This window comes from Melitaea cinxia, chromosome 4 (assembly GCF_905220565.1).
Source record: "Melitaea cinxia chromosome 4, ilMelCinx1.1, whole genome shotgun sequence".
NCBI lineage: Eukaryota > Metazoa > Arthropoda > Insecta > Lepidoptera > Nymphalidae > Melitaea > Melitaea cinxia.
In genome coordinates, this window is record NC_059397.1 from 10831183 (window position 1) to 10852477 (window position 21295).

General features: G+C 33.3%; 4 protein-coding genes across 4 annotated transcripts; 2 read left to right on the plus strand and 2 right to left on the minus strand.

Annotated features, from left to right (window-relative positions):
- Positions 1-2908: 2908 nt before the first annotated feature.
- LOC123669878 (probable dolichyl pyrophosphate Glc1Man9GlcNAc2 alpha-1,3-glucosyltransferase) lies at positions 2909-6503 on the minus strand. Its single transcript, XM_045603399.1, is given in 8 exon segments — positions 2909-3465; positions 3557-3643; positions 3887-4050; positions 4146-4271; positions 5468-5710; positions 5839-5986; positions 6062-6334; positions 6407-6503. Coding segments are annotated over 8 exon segments (1575 nt in total). The 5' UTR covers positions 6466-6503; the 3' UTR covers positions 2909-2990.
- A 3329-nt stretch (positions 6504-9832) lies between these two features.
- Positions 9833-10447, plus strand: LOC123670179 (transmembrane protein 60). Its single transcript, XM_045603688.1, has one exon. The coding sequence runs from the start codon at positions 9835-9837 to the stop codon at positions 10240-10242; it is 408 nt and encodes a 135-aa protein (XP_045459644.1). The 5' UTR covers positions 9833-9834; the 3' UTR covers positions 10243-10447.
- On the plus strand, positions 10364-12811 carry LOC123670178. The gene is made up of 3 exons (XM_045603686.1): positions 10364-10684; positions 10945-11182; positions 12353-12811. Exons 1-3 carry the CDS (start codon positions 10457-10459, stop codon positions 12553-12555), a joined length of 669 nt encoding a protein of 222 aa, XP_045459642.1. The 5' UTR covers positions 10364-10456; the 3' UTR covers positions 12556-12811.
- Positions 12801-17177, minus strand: LOC123670180 (anaphase-promoting complex subunit 4). The gene is made up of 6 exons (XM_045603689.1): positions 16931-17177; positions 16735-16838; positions 15627-15818; positions 14997-15537; positions 14206-14405; positions 12801-14045 (listed from the first exon to the last, which is right to left on the minus strand). The coding sequence occupies exons 1-6, from the start codon at positions 17037-17039 to the stop codon at positions 12831-12833; spliced, it is 2361 nt and encodes a 786-aa protein (XP_045459645.1). The 5' UTR covers positions 17040-17177; the 3' UTR covers positions 12801-12830.
- Positions 17178-21295: the final 4118 nt, after the last annotated feature.

Genomic DNA, 21295 nt, shown 5'->3' on the forward strand with positions numbered 1-21295 from the left:
AAGGTAAGTGAAACAAACACCATTATCCTCCAATGGATAAAGGGCCACAGTGGATCGCGAGGCAACGACGCGGCCGACCGACTGGCGAGGAATGGATCGGAGATGAGGGTCTACGGACCCGAACCCATTCTACCTCTGCCTTTCGGATGGCTGCGCAGCCAGCTGCGACACAACACCAAGGTAATGCACCAAGAATATTGGACAAACCTAACCACCTGCAGGCAGACCAAGGAAGCTCTTCCGACGATCAACCCAGGATTGTCCCGCAAACTTCGCGGCTATGGGAGAGCCCAGCTCCGACTACTGGTCGGGGCTTTTACCGGACATGCCTTGCTCAACAAACACTTACACAACTTAGGTGTTACAGACAGCCCCCTATGCAGAGCGTGCATGGAGGCAGAAGAAACGGCCACACACATCCTGCTGGAATGCGGTAGTGTGGCGAACTACAGGGCGATACACCTCGGGACACCGAGGTCGCTCCGGGAAGTCGTCGGCAACGCAAGGGGTCTGCTAGGCTTCCTCAAGGAGCTAGGCTGGCATGAATGAAGCCCCCAGCCTACCACGCAAAATAGGCGCACTAAGACGTCGAGTTGCGGAAAATAGCCCGTGGATAATCATCATCATCATCATCATCAAATCGGTACACCCAGTAAAAAGTTATGATACGTGTGTTAAATAATTGTTTATAATTAACGACAAAAAAACGAACTGAACCACATAGACAAGTAATACGACGTAACGTAAGTAGACGAAAAAATAGTAGAATAACTAAATGCACGTTATGGAAGCGTGTATATAGTAAAAAGTTGTGAGGTAACATAAAAAAAATAATCGAATTGAGAACCTCCTCCTTTTTTGGAGTCGGTTAAAAAGTGAAAAAAACGTTTTATTATTTGTAATATCTAAATTTCTTACTTTTCTTTATAATTCGTGTATCTGAAGGCATAAATATTCATTACTTGGTAGGTATCCAGATAGGTATCAGTTGCGGACAAAATTGTAACGCGTTAACCGCATCGATTAATATAATTAGTAACATTCATACAATATTAGAATTTCACCACCAAATTGTATGGATACGGTAAGGTGAGAATCGCTTCAGCCTGTAATATCCAACATATATACTGGGCATAGGCCTCTTCCCTATCTAAAAGGATCAGAACCTAATCCACCACGCTACTCCAATGCAGGTTGGCGCATATATTCCCTACTATAAGTAACATGATAACACCCGGGACCGACGGCTTAATGTACTCTCAGAGAGACGGTGAGGAGACCCACAAGGACTGCACAAGCACCCAGACCACGGCAAACGGCACGGTTTGTCACGTGCGGGGATCGAACTCGCAACCGCCGCTACTTAGTGACAGCGAGGGGCGCGACGCGAGGGTGGTCGCAAAAAATCGCAAGTCCTATTATCGGAGTAAGATACGTGCTTGGATTTTTTTCTCTATTATTTCTCTATTTTCTACTTAGTTCTTGTTTCTCTACATCAACTCTTAAGATAGATTTCTTTAAATGTGTAATGATTATTACTATAGAACTAACGCCATATAAGTTAGTAAAGATTAACAGTGTATCTACCTTAACTGCCCAATTAGTTTTCCAATTACGAGAGGTAAATTTTTTTTATACTAATGAGAAATTCACACGGTGACACTGCAAGTAACTTACGCAGTAGATGCAGTGTAGAAGCAACGCGCACTGCGTGGATTATTAAAGTTGCTTGAACATTAAAGTTACCTTACATTCGAATAACTCCGAGATTCTTTTGTTATTGCACGCCTATTCAGCTTACACCACCATTTCACACGCTTTTCAGAATAGTATCTTTTTTTTTAATTTACATATTCAAACTTTTTCTTATCTGAAATTTAATACTTTACCAAATGTTATTATATCACGTTGACACAAGATTGCAAGAATCCACACGAATAATCTCATCAAAATACAACTAAGGCTATTGGAGTACTGATATCCAATTATTATCGTAACAAATTCAAATAAGTCTTAACATATAAAAAAGTATTATAGGTACCTAAGTCTAAGAGTTCTTTTTTTTTAAGTATGTGTGTTATTACTTATATTTTATACCAGCCGACCCGTGCGCACTTCGTTGGGCGTTATTATTATATTAACCAAATAACATACTTTAAAGAACAAATTTTATAGCACTTAAATAAATAATATGTTGCTCCCGTGTATTTATTATTTTAAATTACAGAACCAAATACCATACTTTAAAGAACAAATTTTATGGCACTTAAATAAATATGTTGCTCCAACGCGAATCAGCGAAAAAAATCGAGAAAACGTCGTCGATAGACTAAAATAAGACTAAATTAATAACAACGAAAGACTAAGAAATTGTTTTCTAATAGCGATAGATGGCGCTAGTTTATTTACCCTTTTGATATCATATTTTATTTTATATCTTAATCTTATTCGATTGTTTTAATCCTTTTCTTATTTACTGAATTTTTTGGTCAATTACAATAAAATATAGCCTATGTCACTCCTGAATAGTGTAGCTTTCTGTTAGTGAAAGAATTTTCATGATCGGATCAGTATTTGCGAAGATTACCCCCTACATACAAACAAAGTTATAAACTTTACCTCTTTATAATCTAATATATAAAATTCTCATGTCATGATGTTAAACATTGATCTCCTCCGAAACGACTCCACGGATTTTAATAAAATTTTTTGGGCATATCGAGTAGGTCTGATTTTTCATACCCCTAAGTTATAAGGGGGGGGGGGGGATTAAGCGGGTTAATAACATATATGGCAAAGAAACGTTTGCGGGGTCAGCTAGTATTAGTATAGATTTCTCCAGTACAATTAAATTCTGTGTAAAATAAAAATAATGTAAGTATAAAATAAAACAAATAAACTAAAATTATTTGTTTATTGTAACGTTGATCCTTAGTAACATTTATATTGTTATAATTTTAAACTATTCATATATTAAAAATCAGTGTACCTTATTTTACTTTCCTTAAATACTGCGCTGTTCTTCTTGTCATTAAAGTGGGAACTCTACTTAAATTAAATGTAAGAAAATAGTGATACAAATAAACCCAAAAATAACAAACACCTAGCGCACAATAAACTGAAGTAATCATTAGTGGCAGAAAAGGCAAATATTTATTCAACCCCAAAAATGAATGTAAAGCATTTTCATAAATACATAATATCATGAATCCATATAAATATAATGACTCACAACTTGTTAGGCCTGGCAAAAGTAAAAATCCACGTTTTTTGCTAGACTTACTTTTAGACACGTCATATAAGGATGGAATATAACAAAATGCAATCGCTATATGAGTTAGGAACATAAAAATTTTGATAGACAATAAATTATTTGGATATAATAAAGGAAACAGTGAGTAATGACCAATTGTTGTGATAAATACAAACAGTTTACCATCTATTTCGCCCAACACAGAGAGAAAACTGAAACAAATAAAAGTTTTAATACAACAACATACTAAAAATCAGAATTTTTTTAGCCATGGTAAAAAATTACTATGGTGGACATACGTACCTGAGAGGAATCAGGATCATCAATATAGCTTTTTCGTGTACATGCCAACCAAACATAAATGCACATGTTGCACACAATGTCAAACACCTGTAAAATTATTAAGAACAAAATATATACCACAAAACTATTTTCTTAAGAAGTTTGAGATTTTTAATATTATTAATGTCTATTAATGTCTTTGTTACTGTAAACTATTTTATTACTAGGTATAATAAGTCTTAATATATTTCTAATAGTCTAAAAAACATTTTCGTTATTTACTGATTTTATCAGAGATTTAAACACAAAAAATATATAAAAAGAATATTATATTTAAATCACAACTAATACCTGACAAAACTTAGGCATCTATAACCTCTATCAGCTCCAAGATGCCATAACTTTATAAGAGCAGGTACCATAGAGGCTGCAGTGAGCATAAAAGTCACAGATGGTGTTATTGTCGGCAAGATTGCATGCTTATATTCTTGAACTAAGCCACCCGTCATTGAAGCCTCAGGTGTTGCAACAGGAAAGCCGAGTTTAAGACCTACAAATATTTTGATTACAATAACTTATTTACTAGTTAACTATGTAACTTAATAATAACTTCAAACAAACACTACTTACAAAATTTTTGTAAAATCTTATCCGTAACGTTGTATAGTGCCCAAAAATTTGGAGCCCAATAGGCATGACACAATCCTCTTTGAAATGGAAAAAGTCTTGAAAAAACCTGAAAAGCTTTTATTTTAACATGGTTACTTCTATTACGAAAATTATTCGAAAACGGGATATTTACCATGTTTATTATTTTCGCTTTGCGGAGCTCGACATTTCGACATTGGCTTTGAATGTCTTGATCACGAGACTGAAGTTTGCGGGTAGATGTTGACGGCTTTAGCTGTGTCCATACCTATTCTACTCCTTTCTAACACATTTGCTGCTATTTTCACCCCTACCATTGTCACCTGTTTTACGAACATTCGACATCCGATCCCATGTTTTGCAGACGTAACTTACTGTGTCGATTCGCGAGTTGTTTATATCACTCTTCAAGGGTTTGCATAACCTAATCACCGGATTCCACGCCCTCGACAGTTGAAACCCATCTTCCCTATTGAAATTACTATATTTAGTAATTTCAATGGCTTCTCTTACCAGTCGGGGTATATAATGGCGTTCTGTCGCGAGTATCTGAGCATCATGAAACTCAATCCAATGGTTTGGTCCGGCTTCCAGAAGGTGTTGGTGACTTCTTGGTGTCATTGTTTTTCACCGCCTTGATGTGTTCGTTAATACGACAAGATACTGTACGTATCGTCTGCCCCACATAGGATTTTCCACAACTACAATTGATTTTGTAAACTCCGGGCTTTTCCAGGGGAAAGTTATCCTTTAGTGAACGCAGCACTTGCCCTATTTTCTTAAAAGGAGTAAAGATAGTCTTCACCGCATATTTGCTCAGGACTCTAGCAACATTATTTGTCACTCCTTTAATATATGACAATATATGACATAAATGCTGGTTATCTTTCAACCCTGTACTGTCGTCGTAACTTTTTGTCCTTTGTAGTTGTGTTTCGCACGTTATATCCATTCCGCTGGAGGACCTCTTTAACGTGTGCTAACTCTGATTCTATGTGGTCTTCGTCACAAAGATCATGTGCGCGATTCTCGAAACTTCAGTCTCGTGATCAAGACATTCGAAGCCAATGTCGAAATATCGAGCTCCGCAAAGCGAAAATAATAAAGAGGGTAAATATCCCGTTTTAGAATAATTTTCGTAACCTGTAAAGTATTTTTAAGCTAAACAATTAAAAAAGCTACCAAATTGTTTATAAGCAATATTACTATTGAATTAAAATAAGTTACACAAAAGAAATATTAAGAAAACTTTTCATTATTTTCAGAATAAGTATTTATAAATACCTGTGGTATCTGATCTATGAAAGGTCCAAATGACAGGCAAAACACAGATATGACGGTCAGACCTAACTTTATAAGGTTTGTCAGAGAAAATGAGTACCAGGGTGTGTGAACACCGTCATTAGATGATACGGTGAAACAATATGCTCTTAACATATAGACCACATAAACTGGAGCCACATACAAAAATATATGCTTAAAGTTAAGTAGAACTGCAAACCAAAATGCGGAATATATGAAGTTACTCTGAAAAAAAGAACAAGATTGTTAAATTGACAATTTTTTGTATACCAACAAAGATATTTAAAGATTTATATCATAATTTCTTAATGTTGTATATGCTTAATCATAAAAATATTAAAAATTAAACTTACTGTAATCATATTTGATATAGATAACAATAAAATTCCAAATAAGAATCCATTGTATTGGAAATGGATGTGATCAACCATCAGAAGCCCTGGATTAGCAACAAGGAGAATAAAAACTAAAAGGTTCCCATTGCTTACAAGATCTGAACAACTAAAACAAGGCAAATACAATTAATTAAAACACTCTTAATGCCTTAATAGGTACTCTTTTTTTAATTGGACATACCTTTTAGCGCCATATATATAAAGAAAATCTAATACTATAACAGACAACCTTTGAAACAAAACTGTCATATCCGATTCATAGTTTAAATTTTCTATTTTTACAATTTCTGGATCGAAAAGTTTCGCAATATGGGATAAACCATATTCCAACCACGCGAAAAATGGTGGATAATCAAGTGTCCACTCGGAAGTTTCATCGTAGTACCATTTATCGATTGTAAGATTATGTGTAACAGCAAGCCAATTTCTGTGCACTTCAAAGTCTGTAGACCGGCTGTAAAAACAAGTTGTATTAGCAATTATCTTATAATTTGACGATGTCAATAACCCAAATCTAATTACTTACTAAAGTGGCATAAAAAAGAATTTAACTGCAGTTATTATCAGTGATATTTCAACAATCATTATAAAATTTTGAATTAAAATGATGTGTAGTAAAAATGAAGTTTTATAAACTAAAAACTATGGCCTTCGTAAAACAACAGCTTAAATTGATTTGGCACTTAAATTATAAATTACATTTTAGTTTAGAAATTAGTTTATTTTATATTATTAAAATAGTATCCCCGTTAACATGGTTTTGATTTGGCAATTGTTATGACATTAACTGACAAATCCTGATGTTGTTTTAAAATTTATCCCCAATAGGGAAAGGCAAAGGACTATAATCCATACAGCCTAGTCTGAATTTGTAAGTTTCGTTCTGATATATCAAAAGGCCGGAGCCAAGTCTGAAGTAACTTTATTGTTCTTCTGATTCGATGACTGGTAGAGTAAGGCCGAAACCAAGTCTGAAATTTCATATGACAAATCCTGATTTTTTTTGGGCTTCATTAATCTCCCCCCCCCCCCCCCCCCATCAAAAAAAAAAGGCAAAGGTACTAAACCATACAGCCTTGTCTGATATATTTTGTCGGTTTTTCCAGTTGTTTAATAACATGTAAAAAAGCTATCTAGTTATGCATGCACGCCGGCCCTCCATCTTAGATTAGTACGAAACTGTTCCGCTGACTTAGTATTGCCACCAGGCAGTTCATAGTATTAAGAACGAAGGGATTAGTAAACATAGGGATTAATTAATTCCTGGACTTGTTTTTAAAAAACATGAATGTAATAATATACTTTGTGAGAGTCAGAAATATAACAGCCTTCAAATCGGCAACATGTTTCTCATTTTTCATTTCATTTTCGTAATTTTAAGTATAAATAGTTCATATAAAAAAAAAAAAAACCTTATATCCAAAGGCAAAGTTTGATTATCTAGCCATGTCTTTTAATTAAATTTGTCTTTTAATCATAAAATAATAATGATAATAATAATACTGCACAGACACAACCAAGTGGCCAAAATTCTCAACCAAGAATTTGCTCTTGTGTACGGTCTCCTGTAACAAAGGGTGCCTATGCCATATTATCAGAACCCACCGGCGCCAGTAGTCGAACGCGACGGAGTCTGGGTCTACTAGGACCTATTTCCACAGACAGGGCACTACTGGTGAACAAGCCTGATATCGTGGTAATAGAAAGGGCACGGTCGAGGGTGTTTTGGTGGACATCACTATCTCGCATAACGAGACCCTCGTGAAAGCCGAAACTGAGAAAAAACGTAGATATCTGGGTTTGGCCGACCTGGTCGACATGTGGGATATGATGTCAGCTGATATCATCCTTATCGTGATACCTGCCAACGGTTTGAACCCGGTTAGACTTGCTCACCATCTGAGGCAACTGGGGATAAGGGACAGTTCGCTGACAGCCAGGGTGCAGAAGATGGTGTTACTTGGCTCGGCTAGGTTTGTCCACCGGTTTCTCAGCCTACAGCCCCGATCTCCCTGCCGGGGCGTAATCTTCCACCCGCTTATTTAAATATTTATGTATATGTAAAGTTATTATATTATTTATATAAGTATTTATTATATTATATGTATCTATTATATATTAAGTGAGTGGAGTTACATCCAGTATAATAATACACTTTATTATACACCAAAAACAGAAATAACACATAGCAAAAAAAGAAAGCTTTTAACAATATATGATTAGGTACAAAAAGCGGCCTAATCGCTAAAGAGCGATCTCTTCCAGGCAACCTTAGGGCATTGCAAAAGGTCTACCGTCAGCATAAGTATACAAGTTACAACAAATTTATAATAAATATTCAAACAACTAAACGTATAAATACATACATAAATACACTTTAATTTGTAAAATGACGATTCGAATGTGCTCTTGGAGCCTATTTGAATAAAGCTGTTTTTGATTTTGATTTTTGATTTTACGTACATACATATAAATACTTATATACTTATAAATTACTCGTTTATGTTAAGTTTTGCTGCTTCCTAACAGTATTATTAAAATTTGGAAGTGTTTGTACATGTCTAATATTCAAGGGCAAGGTATTCCAAAGGCGAGACCCTTGAACTGTAAAAGATTTATCATAAAAGGAAGATAGGTGAGAAGGAATTTCAAGAAGAAAATTACTGTCAGAACGAAGATTCTATCTATGGGAATCACCAAAGAATTTGAATCGTTCTTTCAGGTAGGAAGGGTTAACAGGATGAATAAACAAAGTTTAGTTATTAGGTTAAGGATATAAGTATTCCTGCGAAGGCGAATTGGGAGCTACTTGAGTTTGAGTTGAGTGGATGAAATCTCGAAGTCCAAGTTTGTTTGTAGATGTTATATTCTCGTAAATAGGATTATAAGTTTCAAGATTTTTTAGTAATTGGTAGATGAAGCGTGGATAAATTCTTACTTTTTTTAAATGTTGAGTAGTCTGTTAGTAATAAAAATTAACAAATTTTAGTGCAGTTGAAAAAAATATGATCCAATGTTTAATCTTCTTCGTTACATTCTTTTAACTTATAAGTAATCAATAAATATTTATGTATATTTATAAGCTGTTGCGAGAAATAATTAATCTCATTTTTTACTTATATTTTTTTTTGGCGCGAACTTGTGGAGGCCTAAGCTCAGCAGTGGACTGCGATAGGCTGAAGTGATGATGATGATGAGTGACGTTTCAGTAAACGTCCGCAACGGTTTGTTATACCTAGGTTTAATTCGCGGTTGGTGCTGACGCCGCTATTTTAATTACTTTTAAATATTCCATTTTCCATACGGTCGAGTCAGTTGCCGTTTACCATCCAGCGCGTCACTATATATATTTTTACCCAGAAAAGGAAAGTGAGGTGTTTTTAGGGACAGTTAATGTTAGTGTTTGGACTATAAAATAAACTCTATCAATATTTGAACAAGTTGTGTGTTTATTCTAAAAAGACTACCGGGAGGTGCCGCGTAACAGGTTGTAACACCCTCTCTATCATTCCACCTAAGGCCCGTGGTCGTCGCGAGCGATCGCTCTACGTCATATGACGTCACTGTTCGCCACCACATCGCGCCTACTTTGCCCACAAAATATAGGTGGGCTATAAAATTCACCTGCAACGCCCGCGGCGTTTTTACGTTAGTGGTTAATGGAATGGCAATTTCAGCTGTCGTGATCAATAGCGTTGCGGACCTTAAGTGGAACGTAGCCAATGTAACATCTGTAATTATCTGTGCCTTTTTCTACATAAAAAATTGAGTATTGTCAAATTGTTGACAATTTGTCATGGTACATAAATATAATCACATGTAGGTTTCGTTAACTAAAAGCCATTAAAAACGGGATTTATACAGGAATAGGAAAAACTTTTAAGAAAAAACATAAGAATAAATTTTTTTCTTTCTGATTACGACTTTTTATGATAGAGTTATTCAGATGGAAGAATGGCGATACTGCACAGGGCTTTGTTTACGTGGTTTATATTTTTAGTATTCTTAATACTGTTATGTTTAAGATTAGAATCCAGAACCCATTGGAACTGGTTTATAGTATTTATTCCTATGTGGGTTTATGACATTATTTTATTAATATACGTTTTGTTCCACATGATATCTCACTGCCGGAACTGTGTCGACAGATTTAGGGGATCAATTAATAAAAATATCTGGTACATAGCAGCTATAGGCCTAAAGATGGCTGCACAAATTATCATCTGCATTAAATTGGAATATACGAAACTAAATTTACCAATATACGTGGTAATGACTCCTATTTGGATGCTACTGCCAGTGATTTGTGTTGAAGTATTTATGCATCTAATTAAAGTTTCCAGTAGGAGTAGTAGATATTAAGAGAAAAAAATGACATTTTGACTTAACTACACTATTTTTATTTGTAAAGTATTATTATAAATATTTACTGAGAACATGTGACTGTGAGATAATTTTAAACTTGGCACTTGTCCACTGACATCAACACTGCGTTTGCATAGTCATGACAAACCATTGGCTTTACTAGAAACAGTAGTGATATAACAGAACAGTCAAGAGAAGGAAAAATCTTACTATGAAAATGCCATCTTTATCAGAAAATATTGCTGATATTAAAAGTACTGTAGTTACTGAGGTTCCCGCAGGATCAACAGTGGTGTTGAACTGTGATAGTAATGATTATGATCATAATTTTATGTTTTGGCTTATGGATTCCCACCCTTTGCAAATAATCGGCCCTGAGACTACTTTTGATGAAAGGAAATATAAATATGAAGTTTTATCTGGAAAATTGCACATAAATGTAAGTAAAAATGTATCATCAATCTCTATATGTTTTGTTTGCCATTATTTTGTTTGAATTGTGTATATTTATAGGTAATTTTACTTTGAGAGAATTTAATTTTAAGACCATAGAGCTATTTTGAACTTTCTAACAATCTGTCTTTGCGCTCCCTAAATTTAATTGTGAAAATAAATGTAATATTAAAAATTTTGCACAAACAGTTAACATATAAGCACAAAATATATATTCTTATATAAAAATATATATTCTTTTTTTAGAGTGTCACACCTACTGAATCTGGCTATTACAAATGCTTTTCAAAGAAGCTTGACGGAGCTGGTATTACAGTAGGAGAAGTGGAGATGATAGTTCAAGGTTCAACATTCTCAGTAGTTGATGGAATAAAACTGGGCGCTATTATCATCTCTATACTTGTTCTGATTGTCTGTGCTGTTATATACTATAGACTGAGCCGTGAATGGAAAAACAAATATGAAGGACGTACAGTTGTGCCAGGTAAAAAAACAGAATACATGCAATATCCAAGCATACAGATGCTTACAGGTCAGAGAGATAAACTTCTTAGCATTCCATGGATTCACCATGCAAGTGCTAGGTCCATCGTGTGACAGAGGAAGAAACTCGAAGCAGTTCGCATGACTTGCCACCTATGTGTAGGTTTAAGGAGACCCTTTTGAAATGTGCATCAGTGCTCACCTTCACTGCTCGACCTGCCTAGCCAAATTTGGTAGGAACCTGTTAGTGCAACCTTAGTGACTCGTTAGCTCAGTGGTTAGAGCGCCGATAATCCAATAGTGCAACCTTAGACACTCATTCTAAAATAGAGCTTACTGCACTTCTCGAAAGGCCAAGGTCTTTCAGAAGTTTATAGAGATTTTGCTGGTATACCTCTCACTCCTACTTCTACCTCGTATAAATTAACCACATAGCCATTTCTGTTAAATGCACTTGTTAGATCTTATTATTTATTCAATTTTGTTGTGTGGTCTCTAGGAATGTTGGTTTCCCACAATACAGTGAGCTCTACTAGTATTATATGTTTAATGTGTCTAATAAGAGGAATATGTCAGGTCTGGATGACAAAACACCATCATCCTCTGGGCTTTTATAGTGCTTGCAGAAAAAAATAATAATTTATGATTTACATAAATGTCATTTGAAAGTTTCAACCACTATTAACACTTGAAAAAAATGTTAAAAAAGAAATGAGAATTTCATAAATAATGAGTAGTAGTACAACATAACATGCACTAAACTACTGTATGCCTAAGTATTTTCAAAATCTTTTTTATAAAGTTATTTTATAAGTTTGCATAAATAAGTCTATTACATGATATGTGCAACTTCTTTATAAATGTGTTATAATTTTGCATTTTTTAATTAAACATTTTACAAGTATCTTCACAAATCAGCCTGTAATATCCCACTGCCAGGCACACCAGTACAGACATCCAAACCAGAAAGAAATATTTGTACAAATGTATCTTACAGTTGATCAAATTCACATAAATCTTTCCGGCTTTCGAGGCTTTTTTAACTTATTGTGTGATTGTGTGGTGTATGCGTGTATGAGTGCATGCGTGCGTGCGTAATTTTTTTTTATAAATTGATGCAGTTATATGTGAACTAAATGCTTCATAGAAAAAAATATTTTTTCTTTAATAGATGATGAGGAAGACGATGGCGATGAAATTTATAACCCCACCACTACTACTGCAATCAGTCCACCTACACCCGCTCCAGGTCCGAGCAGGAATCAGTCCGCCGAGCATCTCTTGTACGGTATAGATAATCAAGGCCTAGATACGGATTTTAATTCTGTCTTCGAAAATATTCAAATAAAAACTCCAAGTGCTAGTTTAATTTAAGTGTCAGTTAATAAGTAGCTTGATTTCTCATATTTCATATTCGATAGATTGAAATGAAAAGTAAATTAAGTTTTTCATAATTAAAATAATTTTAGTGGATTATATGGATATATTTGTAATGTATAAATAATTTAATAGATAACTCTTATTACTAATATAAAATTGAAGATCTAATTACTTTTTAATACTAAAGGACTAGTTGTTGATTCTTGGATTTTTGTTAAATTTTGTAAATAAAATAAAAGTTTATATTAAATATAAGTTGCTTTATTACATTAAAAGGTGACATCTTGGACATTGTGGTTATCAGGTGTACTTTGGTTTTCACTGGCATTTGTTGTTTGTGAGAGAGGTGTTATGTCGAGAGTTTCATCATCATCATCATCTGCATTAATTTCCATTTCAAACACTCTAACTTTCCTATGACTGTTTGACAAAACAACAGCTACTTTCCGACCGCCAGACACAGCAATACGAAAACCATCCATTTTATCAAGAATTTTATAAACATTAGAATCTAATAATGGTGATATATTCTTCTTAACAATTTTTTCGTTAAAAACTAATGACTTTGATTTCATATTAAACTCAATTGAATTGTCTAAAATATATTTTACTGGAACCTGAATAAATATTGTACTATCCTCTTTACTTTCATGTTTGACCAGCACAGATAAATATTCTGATGAATAAAATTGTAAATCAAGGATTGTAAGATCTCGTTCAGGATGGTCTTGATTTTCTCGAAGTAAACATGATGAGAAGGAAAATTTAGAAGCTGTGGCTGTACATACTCTATCCTTGATATTGACAGATACAAAGTTAATACCTTCACTCATATTCTCGTTGTCAGTGAAAGCCATGAAAAATCTTTCCTCATTGGTGTCAAAAAACTGTGAAATCCTTAAACTTTGTTGTGGTAATTTATTTGGATATTCATATAATTTAAGGTTATACACCGGAGAAAAGTATTGGGCTACATTTTTTACCCTAACATCAAATATTTTACTGACTGATATCTTCAAGTGATTTTGCTGTTGTACTAATGAAAACTTCCTAAAGTCCATCATACAAAATATAGTATCATTTTCCTTCAATAAACACGAATTCTCTCTTAAAAATTTGTGCCATGGATTATCTTCATCATCTGGCAGAATTGTTAAATCTTCATCTATTAAATATTGACCCAACCTTTCTAAGTTAAATTTAACAGGTCTTTCTGTTGGACTATCAGTATTTTCTTCATGGACATTATCAAAGTTATACAAAAACTCGGCAATATGAGTAAGTTCTTGCTGTGTTATTTTTACAATTTCACTGGAGGTTTGTTCATCTAAAAGTCGGACAATTACAACAAAAAGCCACCTGAAAAAGGCTTTGTAATTGCGCATTGACACATCAATAACTTGTTGTAATTCCAGACACTTATTTAAAAAGGCACATGAAGCTCTTATTGCTTCAGTCACCATTTTTTGTTCCAAACACAAAACCTGGTAAATAAATAAATTTTTGTATATTATATTAATAAAAATGTCATAATATGTTGTATTTTTATTGATAAAATATAACATTCACCTTTTGATAAATTATCAAGTTTGAACATAATAAAATTTTGAAGCATTTATAGTAGGAAATACAAAGAATTGTTACCTTATATCTATCTGGAATTCTTGTCAAACCTCTTAATTCTGATAGGTGATATGTGACGCTCTGTCCAATTATATTGAGCTGTCTTAAAACTAACTTTTGAATAGTGGAATAACTAAGCTCAACGGAGTTGCCAAATTTCTTTAAGCCTTTAGCTGTTAAATCTTTAAGCAGAAACACTTCCAATTCATCAGATGGAACTCCTAAAATTTTGAATTTATGAAATCATACAAGTTTAAAAACAAATGAACTATTGATAATAGTTTTAATTACTTTAAAAAATACATTAACAAATTGCTAGCATATTTGTTTTTCATATACAATTGATTTTTTTTTAATACAGAAAGTTAGGATTTATAAAATTTATACTATCACTAGGTGACATGGCAAAGTTCGTATTGCCATTTTTTTTTTAATTTTGCAATAAAAATATGGCAGTTATTAATCAAAATAAAATATAGTCTATTATTTAAATTGCAGAAAGTAACGTATCTGCAAAATTTCATTAAATTGGTCCCACAGTTTGGGAGATTAGCCCGGACAAAAGTTGTGACACAAGATTTTTATATATATTTTAAAAACTAGCTGCCCAGGCAAACTTCGTTCCATCAAAAGTTAAAAGCATTTTTTTTGTATCAAAACTTTCCGTGGGTCTTAAGGAACATATGAAAAATAAATTAGCTGTTAAGGAACATACGAAAAATAAATTAGCTGAATTGGTTGAGCCATTTTCGAGTTATGCGCTTAGCAACATTCATTTTTATTTATATAGATAATAGAAGATAGATAATTACCCAACATCAATAATTCTAACAAATCCGCTGAAACTCCACCCTCTGGTACAGACGATGCATAATATGCCATTTTTGTATCCATCTCTAACAATATATGCTCCCAAGCTTCTGTTATTGAAATCATTGTTCTGTCCAGTTGTGTCAATAATGTTACAATTTGACCATGTTTTGTTGCAACACTAAATAGTTCTTCAGCATAAGCTGATAAGACACTTGTATTGACAAGAGACAAACTTATAAGATTAGTAGTTTTGTCTAAGTAAAGTACTTGCATTACACTGAAGTCATCTGACAAATTCATATCGAGTATTTTATATTCACCATAATCATCTTTAGTGATATGAGAAAAATGCAGGGTTCCATACGGATATCTACCAAACACACTCATGTAAATGTTTCCACTGCCATATGCGATCATTAACATACTTAATTGACTTTGATCTATATTGTCAGAAGTATTTTTTACATTATCCTCAATACCTTGATTTTTATATGAACTACTGGGTGAAGGAGGATTTGGCAGAAATATTGAAGGGTCATCCTGTAAATTGTATAAAATAATATTTTAGATATTACTAAAAATTTCAAGTACATTATTTACAACTTTAGTAATATTAATGTGATACCTACATACACATTATATTCTGTAGCACTTTCTAAATTTCCTACTTTCACTGCCCAAGTAATACATGGAATTCCATAATTATTTGCCATATATAACTCTTCAGACATTTCGTAAGCAAAATCATATTTGTCAATAATTTCTTTGTCTTCAATGTCAATAATGCAAACAGTTCCAGAATTGTAACCAATAGCTAATGCCTAAAACACAAACATTTTATTTGTTTTAGCACCTATATTAACAAATACAACAATAGAAGACAACAGAATCAAGTGATACTAGTATGCAAAGATAAAGAATCATAAAAGAATAGTAAATAAAAATCTAAATAGGGTTCTTCCCTGAAATAAATCTCCAAGAGGAACTCTAATTGCAAATTAAATTAAGTAAACATTTAAAGAAACCATTTATTAAACAATTTATAAAATGAAAATCAAAATCAATAACAACTTTATTCAAATAGGCCGCATGAGCATTTTCAAAACGTCATTTTACAAATTAAAACTTTAAAAAGGATTATTATTTTTATAAAAGTAAAGCTACCATCAATTCAGAATGTAGAAGATTCTGCAGAGAAGAATCGGCAAGAAACTCCGAAGTAATAACAAATATACAAAATTAGTAATATCTTGCATGAAATACAGCATCACTAAGACTTCATCAACTAAGATCTTTATCAACTATGTAATCCTGCACCAAATAATACACTTTATCTATTAATTTTTTTTTAAATAAAAACTTTAAATTTAATGTTGAGACAATTCCAAAATTGTGGTTTGTGGAACTTTATTATACAAGCAAATACCATAACCCAGAAAGGATAGCTCAGGCGCACTGAGACGTTGAGTTGCGGAGAATAGCCCGTGAAGAATCAAACCAAATCAAATCAACCCAGAAAGGAGACGTTTACTTTGTGCAGTCGGAAACTTAGGAGTTACAATTTTGTAATAATTTATAAATAATTAATATTACAATATTTTTTTTTAAATTTTGGAATTCTGTATGTAGTATGTATTTTAGGGGAGAAATTCCAGGATAAAATTAAGGGCTTAGGGTTATAAATTATAAGTACTAAACGATAGGACAATAATCAACGAAACAATTTATTTATAACACCTTGCCATCAGGCCTCCATGCCATTGCATCAACTGCTACATTATCTTTGGGAGGAGGTAAATTCCAAACTTTTTGCCAATGAAGCCTGTGTACTTGAACTTCTCCTGTGAATAAAGAGAAATTATAGTACAAGCCTACATGCATAATTATAATATTCGACATTAATGAACCAAGCACCATAAAACTTAATTTTCACCTTTAAAATTGCTAAGGGCTAATAAATCAAGACGATTACTCCAAACCATAAGATCAACTTGGTTTGCCACATGCTTCTCTTCCATTTGCCGCATTCCACAATGAAACATTTTGCTGATTATTTAGATTAAAACTTCCCCTATATATTAAAAAGTTGTGCTATATTTTTAAAATACTGGTTAAAATTTAATTTATTATATCATGTTGAAAACATATTCATGACATATTCATTAACTGACAAACTGACATTGCTTTTGAAAGATTTCAGAATTGTTTTTATATAATCTTTGGTTTGATTGTTGTCTATTCCAAATCAATCATTAATTAATTTATTTATTTCCATCCTATTTTTGTGAGAAACCCCAAGCATAGCCCGTTCTTTTGCACGTTCAGCGACCTTAAACTTGTGGACCAGTCCCAGGGCTGCCAGATGTACGATTTTAATCGTACTCATACGATTTTTTTGCATTTTTACTCATGTACGATCGCTAGACCAAGATCGTACACAAAATGTACGATTTTTATATTCCCATTACCTGGAAGCATTTCATAATTAAAAAAACGTCATCCACCGGCAAGCATGAATTTAGGAGAACTACCCCAACTACCTAGCGCGTGCCTAGATCTTTTACTTGAATAAGTCTCTTTGAATAATCATATAAGAGCTGTATTTGTTTGCTTTGTAACGAAGCTAATATATATATATATATATATATATATATATATATATATATATATATATATATATATATATATAATTATAAAACACTGGCTCAATTTGCTTTAAATTTGTTATGTTTTCCCCATTACTGTGCAGATTGTGAACGAGCATTCAGCGAAGTTTATTTAATCAAAACAAAATTTAGAAACAGTTTATCCAATGATACACGTAAGGGCAAATTATTAGCTACTAGCGACCCGCTCCGGCTTCGCACGGGTATAAAATATAATTATAGCCTATGTCATTCACTGAAAAAATGATTAAAATCGATCGAATCGATTACTGCCCGTGGCCTGCACGCAAAGAGCAACACGGAGGGGAGTAGCCATGTACAGGCGTTCCCCTCTGTCAAGGTATAAGGCCAAATGGCCATATGCAAACAATAAAACTAGTTGCCGCCGCACTGATCATTAGACTAAATCTAGTTGCGCGATTGAATCAACGTCCTTCAAAAAATGCCAAATTGTTCTGTTTTTTACTGTAAAAAAAGATCTGCCACGTCTAATTTACTAAAACATGGCGTTACCTTTCATACGTAAGTATTTTTTAATCACATTATTACTTGTATACTTCTTTTAAACCTTTTTTAAACTTAAAAATTACAAATATTATCGGTCGTGTTGACTCGATTTGTTTACCAACACAGGCCGCTCGCCCGCATACAATATGCGGATCAGTCGAGCGACTGATCGGAGTCTATTTCCGAGAAGTCACTGTCGCCGAGCGATAGTGTTGTTTCCGGTTTGTTTGTAGATGGTTATCGATAAAAATGGCAAAGGCAAAAGAGGAGACAGACATTTTTGAGATTTTGATTTATTTAAAATATTATATTGGTAGCTTATTTTAATAAACATAGTTATATAATAAAATTGCATTAAATTAAATATAATACACGTATTATGAGTATTAATACATTTTACTAGAATTATTTAATGTGAACTTCCACCATAATGTTTTATATAAAAATTTGGCAGGTTTTCTAAAAATTCAAATTTAAGGGATACATGGAAAAAATGGTAATAACAGATTAACTTGGACACCCACAAAAAATAGTGTAATTTGTTCAGATCATATCAATACCACTAACTTTTAAGTTTTGGCGAACAATACAAGGATTAGTCGAGGGCACCAAACCAACACTAACGCCACACTGTTTTTGTCCCGTAAGTTTTTTTTTTGTCTCATGTACAAGGTAATCAAGATATGGTTCACCTTAGTCATTGTAGTGAAATGAAGCTTAGATTTATCAACTTTGAAAATGAACAATGTCCATCCTTTCAGAGTTATCAACAAATCATTAAATCTGGCAGATGACAAGCTATCATATTATGATGCCATTAGTGTTACGCTCCCTACTCCCGATTCGTTGACATCACCGTGTACATCATCAACTCCTCAAAATGTATGTTAACTTTAAATCGTTTATTGTAGACTGGCATTGTTTGGCACAACAACGTTGCACCAAACGTATTGTGACATAATTATAATAGTTAGACATAGGCTGTCGCGACACTTTTTAACTGGCTTCCAAAAAGGGGAGGTTCTCAATTCGACTGTATTTTTTATGTATGTTACTTCAGAACTTTTGAGTGGGTGGACCGATTTTGATGATTTTTAATTTAATAGAAAGCTGATGTTTATTATGTGGTCGCGTTTAAATTTCATCGAGATCTGAAAACAACTTTTTGAGTAACCTTTGATAACGCGTATATATTATGTATATTGTATTACTTGTCGATGTAATTGAAGTCAGTTTTGTTTTCGTTTGCGAGCAAATACAATTATTGTAGATAATGATGTGTTGTACAAAGTCTTACTACATTATGTATTTCTATTATCATTAGTTTTTGCAGCGTACGCAATGTAAGGAATTTTTTAGGTTATTTTTTTATCCCTTGGGTTACATTATTGGAGTTTTAGTAAGGATCCCTAATATTTTTGAAAATATAGTATAACCTATGTCGCTCAAGGATAGTGTAGCTTCTCAACGGTGAAATAATTTTTTGAATCGGTCCAGTAGTTTCGGAGCCTATTCAATGCTAACAAACAAACAATCAAATCTTTACTCTTTATAATCGTTTATTTTACATGAAGATGTTTGATTTGTAGTATATAATAAATTAAGTCTATTTTTATAGTAACATCTTACCTTTGTATCATTTTAAAAACCTTATTTCCCTAACCGAGTACTTGAATTTATCGATAATGGATATCGACAGTTGTTACAACCACGGCTGTTAGCAACTTTTCAGCGTAGTTGCGGCGTGTCATTATACTGTAATGACATAGAATGTATCTATGTGTGTGTGAAAAATGTAAGTGTGATTTTAATTTAGTATGTGTGAGTTTCGTAGTGACAGACGATTATTTTTGTGTGGGAATTAGATAAAGTGTGCATGTGTGTAATTTCCCCCCGCAAAAAATGACAGAAAGTTTTGTATCGGTAGCAGACGCAATGGCTACTCCCCTCCGTGTTGCTCTATGCCTGCACGCGTTAACTTTAGAGTAAAAGCCGGCCAGAACCGCCGCAAACGCTACGTACCGCAATTTCATTAATCGATTATCGATTATTAATCTTCGAAAATATTCATTTAAATCATATGCTGTAAAGACTGTAAAGAGCCATATAGATCTATATTAAATTAACAATGTATTTAAGGTATTTAATTAGATAAGGATTAATGCTGTATTCGTTAAAATCGCTTTGAAAATTAGCCATTATTTGTCTTATAAAGTAAATGACAAAAAAATGTTATTGTGGGATATCCATAAGAGATAGACATATACCATAGCGGAGTTTTCTGTAGACCTTTTCAATGTGTACAATACTTAGTACATTATTTTGATAAATCTCGTAGGGTTCAGGATGCGTTTGCAATGTAAGCGGAAAAAATGTAATTATTTACGACATCACATTAGAAACCTCAAAAATAACAGTATTTTCCACTATTTAATGGATGTTATTATACATTTAAACCTTCCTCTTCAATCACTCTATCTATTTAAAAAAACCGCATCAAAATCCGTTGCGTAGTTTTAAAGATTTAAGCATACATAGGGACATAGGGACAGAGAAAGCGACTTTGTTTTATATTAAGTAGTGAAGGAATTAATTAAAAAGTTAAGAAAAATTTTTTTCTATTTTAAAACCCTTTGAAAAATAACAACAAAAAGAATATCTGACTGATTTTTAAATAATTACAATTTCAGGTTTAGGAGGTTTTGTTTTTAAAATTTAGGGACTTTTCAAGAGTGTAATATCCTCCTACTGGGCATAGGCATCTCTCCCTATGTAGCAGAAAGATCAGAGCTTAATACACCGCAATACTCGAATGCAGGTTGGTGGATACATTCCCTACTAGGAGTAACTTCAACAGGGACTGCACAAACACCCAGACCAAAAACGGTAGACCTCATTTTCATGATTCTTTTTTTTTAATCAAAAGCTTTTATTTGTCATATAGTCATTTAAATTTGGTCGAGATCTAACGAGTGCTTTTTAAATTATCCCTAATGAGGCGTATTTAATTAAATATTGTTAAGGACACACAAAGAAACTAGCGCCATCTAGCGGCAACCATTGAAACCACGCAAAGACAGAGACCGCATGAAACTCTCTACTCAATACTAGATGGCGTTAGAGGA